We start from the raw sequence: 10,605 nt of genomic DNA on the forward strand, positions 1-10,605 counted from the left end.
CAAGCTTTACTTCTCCAAGCTTTACATTTACTACTCCAAACTTTACATTTACTTCTCCAAGCTTTACATTTACAACTCTAAACTTTACATTTACTACTCCAAACTTTACATTTACTACTCCAAACTTTACATTTACTTCTCCAAGTTTTACATTTACTTCTCCAAGCTTTACATTTACTACTCCAAACTTTACATTTACTTCTCCAAGCTTTACATTTACTACGCCAAGTTTTACATTTACTTCTCCAAACTTTTCTTTTACTACTGCAAGCTTTACATTTACTACTCCAAGCTTTACATTTACTACTCCAAAGTTTACATTTACTTCTCCAAGCTTTACAATTACTACTCCAAACTTTACATTTACTTCTCCAAGCTTTACATTAACTACTCCAAGCTTTACATTTTCTACGCCAAACCTTACGTTTACTTCTCCAAACTTTGATTTTGGCCCCCATCCTTCGAGTTCCAGGAGGACAGGGACCATGAAATTAAAAACTTTGCCTCCTCCCCCCTCTCAGTCTGCCCATAGATGTTCTACACAGGAACTGGTTGAACGGTTAATGAGAAGAAGCTGAAAATACACGAAGACGGACGAAACAGATAGCAATAGGTCACATGAGTCACTCAGGTGACCTGAAAATAAAAGTCCGGTTTTTGGTATGTATATTTTTTTTTTGGATGTACATATTTGTTCTAGTTAAATAAATAATGACATTTGATTGTTGGGAATGTGTCTGTATGAGGCAGAAGAGAACTCTCCGTTCTTAATCTCTACAGAATAATCCAGAGTACAGTTCTTGAACACTTTGAACAGCCATAGGGTCCACTATGCGTCTTTATAAAAGCCTTTATGAATTTATGATCTAACTTCACTCCTTTCCAGGATGTCATGGGTTCGCTATGCGTCTTTATAATCACCGTTATGAACTAGCTTCATCTCTTTCCAGAATGCGTTAGTTCACTTTGCGTCTTTAGAATTACCATTTTGATCTAATTCCACCCCATTCCAGAATGTCGTGGGCTCAAGACGCGTCTTTATATTTATTACCCTTATGTCTTACTTTACCCCTTTCCTGAATGATGTGGATCCACTATGAGTCTTTATAATTACCGTTATGGTCCAACTTTACCCCTTTCCAGTATGTACCATCTTCTTTCACGGGAAACAAAATTGTCATAGGAAATATAAAGTTTAGGAACCAAAAGTTTCCAAATACTGTCACAAAGTTTGCATTCGTGGAGTTCGTATTTCTTATTGGAACCTGTTTTGCCAGCTCATACAAAGTAATGCCTTTAGAGACTATGGTTATTTGTGAAGAGAAATAGAAAAATCCCATGATTCCAATGAATGAAGCAGTGTACATATGGACGATCATTATGGTGATGTGGGGCTGAATCGTTCCAAACACTCCTCTGTATATAGTGACCGGAAATACGAAATCCGTCCACACAGAATCTGACCAGTAGAACAGGCGGAGGTAGGCAAAGGTAGATATAATACCTGCCCATCCAACAATAGTCGCATAAAACGTCAATACCACGAAATAACGCTGGTTATAATGTCCTATACATGTCCCTACAACAAAACAGTGATGGTCTCTTTTCAGAATACAAGCCCGACAATTCTTACAATGATGTGCCCTGGGTGGAATCATCATATCGCAAATGTCACAGTACGTCCAAGGAAGACCACCATCATCCGGCAGGTGCCCGTTCGGGGTACCATTCAGTGGCAGGAACTGATCGGGAGGATTTTCCCAACGTTCTCTGATCCCCTGAACGTCCGGTTTGTCTCGGGTTTTCACGTATTTAGTACTGTACAGTGTAGTACACACAAGATTGCCGAGTGTCTGTATGGCACAAATGGTATAAATCACCTTAACGTAATACTGCGTCCAGTCCGTGAAGTCGTGCATGAGGTACGGTATGACGTAATAATAAGCCATGTACAACTGGGTGGGGGTTTGGAATACCCACAGTGCCCAGCAATAGTACATACCATATTTGCCCTGGTGTCCTTTCTTTTTCTTCTCTTCAATATGTTTCCGAAATTTGTCCATTAATGTTTTTGGTTCTTCTTCCTCGGCGGGCGTCTGGACGTCCACTGCTACACTCCTGGATACCGCCATATTGCGAAAACTGTAATACGAAACACTCGTGTGAAATAATACATTGAGTTTTACATATGGGCAATTCTGACATATATATACCAAAATAAGTAAAACGTTTCTTATTTTTATAGTGACGTGTTATGCACAATCACAACATTACAATACGCATATAATAAAATCTAAACACCAGGCCTAGCGGGTCTTATAATATCACTTTTAATAATATAACAATTGTATTATGCATGACGTTTATTTATACAAAATGGTTCCGTTTATACTTGTTTGTGCTTCTTTGAACTTTTCAAGGTATTAATAAGACCCCCATTTACAATTTTCATTTCAAACGGTGTACATGAAACTCTTTCGATTCTATCGAATCCAGGTAAAAAGAAAAAAATGTCAAAGATTTGATAAAGAGTTATATTTCAATAAAATTTAAAGTAAGTTTCAACTGGACACACTAAATTGAAGCTGTTCTCAAGAACACGGTGTGATATATTGACATACAATGTAAGCAATTGATTCTGTACACATACGTACAGGTCATGACGTTCCTTACTATGGCACGCCGATTGCTTCAAAATTATTTTCTGCACAACGATCACGATTTTATACACGAGCTTGATGAAATATATACACGAGTAAAATAAAAATGCACGTATCGGTAAAAATTGCACATAGTGTGAAAGATTTTAACACAAACATAACGAAAAATACACGAATCCGAAATTTTTTAGACGATTTAGGGGTATAAAATGCAAAAACGTAAAATCAAAAACTGCACGAGCAGAGGAAACTAAAAATTACACAAACAATTTTACTGCGCATATCATTATTATGCATATAGAATATTCATTGCGTTCTTGGTTTTCTGTACTCTTTATCTCTTCTTGAATGCTGGGTGTAATCGAGAGAAAATGGCGTTGACGATGATATGCATGTTTGTTTGCTTCTTTATTTCTTTGCTAAAACTCGATCCGATTTCTAGCTAATGCCAATCAAACGAATGAAATGTTTTCTTGTGAACTGTGTGAAAAAATTTAAAAGTTGTTCGGAGATATTATACTTTTCTTATATTGACCGAGATCCTAGCCAAAATATGGAGGTTTTATATGATGTCGGACATAAATTGTGACAAGAAAGGAATTGCATGTTTGTGTTATAATGCGGGGAAAAAAAGTACCATTGCATATGATGCACTCGACTCCGAACTAAAAGTAATACGCTCTATGGTCTTTTAAAATTCTCTAACTTATAGATACAACTTTAACGGAAAGTACTTGCCAATGTATAAAATAAAATTAACACATGCGTAATAAAACAATTAATAAGTGGATTCTTCATGAAAATGATGGCAGAATTATTGCTGATTATAATCATTAAATTGTAGAATTCATTTTGGTACTTCTCATTTGTACTAATTATGAATTCATTTGGGCAGATTTTTTTTCATAGATTAAAAAGTGGGAATTACCTGACCTTAGATATATACAGTATGTTTTTAAAGTCAAACATAAAAAAATATTTTTTTTCTAATTATACATGTATCTTTACTTATAAAATATGAGAATATGAATTTTGGTTGGACATCTGTAGCCTGCACTGTTATGAATTCCTTCCATGATATCACATATTTTCAGTCATAAACTACTCAATAAAAAACAAGACATTCGTAATGGCGATTACTTAATAAATGTTTTCACTTTTAATAAATAGGACCAGATAAAGGGAAAATATATATACTCTGTGTGCTTTAGTACATGCGGTTTTGTGTTTTGTTACTTAAAATTTGTCCAAATGAAATAACAAAACTCTACTCAAATGATCCTGGCACCGGTAAAACATATCATCAGTGGCGGATCTGGTTCGTGGATTGATAGAGTAGCAACATCTGAATCTATGTATTTATTAAAGTTTCAAATCGTTGGACCATAATGACACATCAGAAATTTTAAAACATGTGAATTACTAAATACATCTACGTACAATGTTACAAATAAGAAAATGGGAATGGATATTATAATAAATAGAAAGAACAAAGAATGTGTTGTATCACTCTTAAGTAATGCAAATAAATTATGTTCTTTATGGAGCTCGAGGTTTGACAAATATTTTCCAAGACAACAATTTCTCTTTACATTTCGAATTCGTATGCATAAAATTTTAATTATTTTCCGAACACTAAGTTTTTGTAATAGGCTAACACTTTTTTACCCAAATCTATAGTCATTATAAAAATAACATGACTGTATAATTATAAAATGAAAATAATCTTCAATAACATTCAAGGAACATATTTGATACAAGATTCACTTTTTAAAAGACTATTCATGTGCATATCTAACGTTTTTGAAAAATCAGATTATGAGTTAAAAAGCCTAATCTATGCAATTTGTATTTTGTACGAATACATGTACAAATAATTAAAAAGTTTGCTTTATAGCAATATTGTACATGTGTATCAATGGCATCAACCTGGTCTTGTTTTACTTCGAGCATGACTACGAATAAATATAGGAAAACATATGATGACCTCAAGAAATCTTTGTTTTATTACCGTGTGTTTATTATTGTCAAAATCTGCACATTGAAAATAAATGTGCATGTGTGGCCAAGTCCCAGCTAATGAAGTTCATCTTGTATGTCTTCTTGAATTTGGTACAGTTCAGTTGAATTGCAATCCTGATTTCGATAGACTATTTTATGTACCCTTAAATTCTTAGAAAATATTTCAGGCACGTAGCATCAGGAGGGGTCTGCCCTCCCCCCATTTTTTTTCCAAACATAACCTACTTCTGTTGTAAATTTCCACTGAAAAGCTGGTTGCCCCCTCCCTTTGTTGTAGGATAGTTTAAATCAAAATAATTTGGTATTATAATGTGTTTCGAAAATATTGTGTTTTTTCAGGTAGGTTGTCAAAAAAAAAAAAAAAATCTGACTCCCCCCCTCCCCCGCTTTCAAAAACGATACTACTTGCCTGTATTTTATAATTTTAAATTTTCTTAACTCCTTTATATGCATTTTAACTATTCAAAATAGACTACCGCCGATACATCAAAAACAACATAAATTAAACTTTAATTTACATAAGTAAAACGACTGTATATTTTTTCTACATTTTCTTGGAGTTTTTATGAAATCACCACACGTTGCACAAAAGTTAAGACTACATGTACTTTGTTACATACATATATCAAAAAGTGAGATATGCGTTTCAATATTAAAATTTAAGTTGCACAATTAATATTTGCTCGATTTTCTTTACTGTTGACTTCCAAAAAGTTTTCGGTCAAATTCCACAACCCAGATGATCGCAACATTGCTTCAAAAAAAAAATTATGAATTGCTAGTAATATAATCTTTAATCAAAAGGTATTATTGGTGTGTCAAATACAATGTAGCTATAAATCGATTAGCGTACATGTGTCTTTCGTTCCAGAACCAGCAGGGAAGGATCTCTGTATGAAAAGGTCACGCATGCACATCCTTGATTATTACCAAAAGTACACACAGTAGGTGGTGGAGGAGAAGAGTTTGATTTGTTGTTGTTAACTCTCCTGTATTATATCACATGTTTTTATTTATTTTTATTTAGGCCTATATGTCATTGTTTTAAACTTTCAAAAAAAATTGCTATATAGAGGAATGACATACTTTCAAAAATCCAACAATTAAACACACAACTGGTAATATGCATCCCCCTTTTTTACGTTATCTATACAAGTATTCTGTGAAGAATGTTTTTTTTTATTCGGGGTTGTTCATATACTACAAGTTTAAGACTGTGTGCCTGTCAATTTATCTACATGTATAATATACGTTGTACATATATTCTTGAGAGTCTAGCGGAATTTTAAAAGAATCTTTTTTAAAAAGATTACCAACACGTTACTCCTCCTTTTGTAAAAATTTTATAGTATGTTTCAAGCATCCAAACCACATTGAACTGTTCTCTAATGAATATTAATGAAATGTGCGCAATGAGGATGCGTAGCATATTATGTCGATGTTGTATTCTCACTCGTGCAGTTTTCGTTTAATTTTACGTTTGTGTAATTTCCTCACTATATCGTGTAAATATTTTGTTGATTGTGCAGTTTTTCTATAGTTTGTGTAAATTTCAATAGCTTCGTGTATATTTTCCTCACTTTGTGTAAGTTTTTACTTACTCGTGTAATTTTTGTTTTAGGTCGTGCAGAAAATAACTTTGAAGCAATCGGCGTGCCATACCTTACGGGCATCGATCTGACACTTTTTTTTAAAATTCTACCCACCAAATCATTTAACTCACTTTTTAAAATTAATTCGATATTATTATATTGCATACATTTAGTAAATGGAATAGATAAATGTATAAATTTGTATCCTGATTTTCACTTACCTTGATTATGTCTTGTATGGACCGTATATTTAAAGAGTTGATCTCTTTCATTGATTTCAATGGTATTTCCAGAGTTCTCGGACAGGTCAAGTCTTGTTATTGAAAACAAACAGTGGTTGTCCAGCCGTAGCAATTAAGTAATACCTTCAATATTAATAAGCGCTACAGGTAATAGCTTGCTGTTTATTGATTTTAGCGCTAGGAAACCGTATAATTGGACGCCCTCTGGTCAGTCAGAGGATCCCGCTGTGTCTTGCTGTTAAAACTGACGGTAAAATAGCTTTTTTAAAATTTAACTTCGTAAATATTTGTTTAAATTCTTTATCTACCTTTTTTAAAGTACGGTTGTTGGTATCTTGAGTTTTGTATTTATTTATTTAATGCTCCGCTGTGTGCAGTGAGCGACTCTCAGAATTGATTGATTCTTTATCGGAAGGTTCTATCCATTATGACCTCAAAGTATGTAAGTACATGTTCAGTGCATTGTGTTTCTCCGTAACTTATCTATACATTATTGATTTAAAAAGGGGGAGTTAATCATAAGTTATAGTAATTGAAATATGATATTCAAAATAAAAGAAAAGCTGTCACTGACATGTTAATTTTTATTATCACACAATAAAGAAGTGTAACATTGTATAATTATTATGCATTTAAAAGAGAGTATTGTTAGTTAAAAAAAATACATACAGTGTTTCATGAAAAGATGCCTCAGCCCTAAAACAGACCCCAATACCTTTCTATTTTTTTTCTCCATTTAATATTTTTATAATATATTCAGAATTTTATGATTAAATTTTCCAAAAATTGATAAAAGAATCGGAAACTGTCGATTTAAAGTAATATGAAATCGCTTTTTGATGATAAAAAATGAAGACTCATGTATATATACAGAAATGTTTCTATTTTCTTCTTTTCAGAATTTCCGTATGATGCGCATCGTAACTTAGAGAAAGTTAATTTAAGAAAAAGTCGAAAAGGCACGGGGGTTATACTGGGTGTAGGGAGGGGGTATACTGTCTCCAGACAGTACTTGGAAGAACAGGGGGTCAATAGACCATAACTCGCACCTGAGTTGTTTTGTCAGTACAAAAACAAACAAACCCCCCCCCCCCCAAAAAAAACGAGGTTCTTGCATGCTCATATCACAAATTGGGACAAATAAATCAGAATTTTTTCTATGTCTTGTGAATTTTCTGATTCCAACCACAGGGAAATTTCATAAACAAAATCTACCTAGTAATTTGGGTTTTGTCCAAATAGGAAAATTTATCAAATGAAACATGCAAGATTTAAGATTCTAAGTGATCAAGTGAAGAATTATATTTAACAGGGGGCACACTATTTTTAACTTGGTAAATTTTCTTAAAGACTGATCAAAATTATATCAAATCTTTTTTCAATCCAAAACTCTTCATACTGTACGTGTCCTTATGTTACCATTCATGTTTGGTACATAAATATGTGCATAAATTAATAAATACCACAAAAATATGATTCTGTATAAAACTATCATAAATACAATGTATACTACACAGAAATACCAAGAGTACTACTTTATTATCAGTCAAAAAGTCATCAAGGTTTGTTTATGTTGAATTTTGATCAGAAGTTTGTTTAAGTTATGTTTATTTTTGAAAAAGCAATCATAAGTTCATGTACAGTATGAAAAATTATAATAAAGCATAAGTAACTAACATATAAATAATTCAGACATTTTTCATTGAAATACTTTGCAATTGTTTAGATTGTTCATTTTTTTGGTAATTAGCATTATGATTCAGTTTTATGCCAGGCCAATGGGTTCCGTCATCCTTCTGCCTGAAAAGAATCTGCATGGGGAAAATAAAATTAAGCACCCAAAAGTTTCCAAACACAGAGACAAAATTTGAATTAACAGAGTTAAGGCTCTTGACTGGAACTTCGTTTGTTAATTCATACAGAGTTTTTCCTTGACCAATGATTAACAGCTGTGACAAAAAATAGAATAATCCTACAGAACCAAACAGGAACTCGGTGTAGCAATGGTAGATCATGATGCCAATGTGTAGAGGAATGTTGTCAAACATAGTTCTGTAGACAGTGATGGGCAAGACAAAGTCAGTCCATGGGGCACTTTCCCAGTAGATATCACTAAGGTAGCGAAAGGTAAAGAATCCACCACCAAGTCCATTTACAAAGGTGTAGAATGCCATTACAACAAAGTATCTCTGATTTTTGAAGCCGATACAGGTACCCACCATAAAGCAGTGGTGGTCGCGCTTCAGAATGCAAGCCTTGCAGAAGTTACAGTGATGAGCTCGGGGTGGGATATCTATCTTACAGATATCACAGTATGTCCAGGGCAGACCCCCATGATTGTCTCTCAGATGACCATTAGATACTCCATTATTGTAGACCTGAAGAGGAACAAATTTTTCGGGTGGGTTGTTCCAGCGATCATGGATTTCTCTTGGCTGTGGGTTGTCCTTTGATATTCTGTATTTTGTGTCATACAGTTGAACACAAAGGAAGTTTGCCAAAAATTCTAAAGAGGTTACAACAATGAAAACTTTCAGGTAGTATTGGAGCCAGGGATCATAGTTTATAAATAAATAGGGAATTATATAATACATAAATATATACAACTGTGAAGGGACCTGAAAGGCCAGGACAGCTGTAACTAAAGCTCTTCCCACTTTTGTATCATGGCCTGATTTTCTCTTTTCCTCAACATGTTTTCTCCATTTTTGCATCAGGCTTAGTTCCCTTTCTTCCTCAGGTTCTCCCAAGTCCACTTTAACTGATCGGGACACAGCCATACTGTAAAACCAAAATAAGGATTATATACATGAGTCCACTTTAAGAGTTTGCCATGGGACATAGAAATACTGTTAACCAAAATAAGGATTATATGCATAACAAGTACATTGATATATGATACAAAAGTAGGGAAATCCATCAAATTTAATAGATGTATTCATCTTATTTAAAATATCAATCTTGGATTTCATTTGTATATTAAAGAACTTCCCTTCCTAGCAATTTGTTGATATAATGATTTCTCATCACACAAATTTGATCAATACCACTATAGGAGAATTCAAGGATCAATTTTATCCTTTATTCTAATGTTTGTGCTATGAGGTTAAAAAACAGGGTCGGTATAATTTCACAATGGAGTGTACAGTCATGTTTTCCTTCAGAACCCTATTTTATCTCGGAGACAGCCTTCTCTTGCACACTGTTGCATAACCCTTCTTGCTTATGCACACTTGCGTAATTCCAATGAGATTTAATGCAAGGGGGAGCTTCATTGAGATATAGGGAGTAGATTGAATATTTAGCCATTATTTAGAGTATTAATTTTGATTAACTACATTATAAGACACGAACCACTCGCCACGTGGACTTTTCAGTGTTATATACACATTTCTACTTTCTTTTTTCAATTGAACGATTTTCGCTATCACAATATAAAAGTACCAGTGATAAAAAAAAGAGGTCAGTTTTATATAATTAAATACCTTTGCCTGTATGCAAACAATCTTTTGTATTATTGTGGAATGGCAAATAGTGAAATATCATTGATTGTAATTTTTAGTTCCCCCGGTATCCAACAATAACAATGCAGGTACTTGTTAAATCGTACGCTGTATTTTTCGTACAATCCCCGTACGGGGGGAAGGGGGGGGGGTATGGGATTGCTACATGTCAACTCGTACATTACATTGTGAAGGAGAAAATCCTATGGCTGAATCGGGAATCGAAATCGGGACCCCTGTATTACTAGTCAGGTGCTCTAACCACTGAGCTATCCAGGCCGCTATCAACGGCTGAAGGGGCGTATAGCCAAAATCATAAAAGAACATCAAAAAGATTTTGTTAAATAAGTTCAAATTGATATATCATATTTTATAATATTGCTTTAATGTATAGTTGACTATAATTTTGAGTTGTTTAGAAAAGTTTCAAAAATCGTGAAATAGAGTTATCAGACAATTTATGTTTTACATACAGTTGTACTTCGGTATCCCGAACACTGATATCTCGAATTGGATATGTATAGTTAAACTTTCTTAATTTCAATCAAAATCATTTTGTCATAAAAACTAATTTTGTCAGGCGTAA

The 10,605-nt window shown here is 33.6% G+C and overlaps 1 protein-coding gene across 1 annotated transcript; it reads right to left on the reverse strand.

Annotated features, from left to right (window-relative positions):
* Positions 1-1,055: 1,055 nt before the first annotated feature.
* Positions 1,056-10,065, reverse strand: LOC133186944 (uncharacterized). The gene is made up of 3 exons (XM_061322328.1): positions 10,002-10,065; positions 8,371-9,297; positions 1,056-2,142 (listed from the first exon to the last, which is right to left on the reverse strand). The coding sequence occupies exons 2-3, from the start codon at positions 9,294-9,296 to the stop codon at positions 1,095-1,097; spliced, it is 1,974 nt and encodes a 657-aa protein (XP_061178312.1). The 5' UTR covers position 9,297; positions 10,002-10,065; the 3' UTR covers positions 1,056-1,094.
* Positions 10,066-10,605: the final 540 nt, after the last annotated feature.

This window comes from Saccostrea echinata, unplaced genomic scaffold, assembly GCF_033153115.1.
Source record: "Saccostrea echinata isolate AGI-Se365-2 ecotype Australia unplaced genomic scaffold, CSIRO_AGI_Sech_v1 ptg000014l, whole genome shotgun sequence".
NCBI classification, from domain to species: Eukaryota; Metazoa; Mollusca; class Bivalvia; order Ostreida; family Ostreidae; genus Saccostrea; species Saccostrea echinata.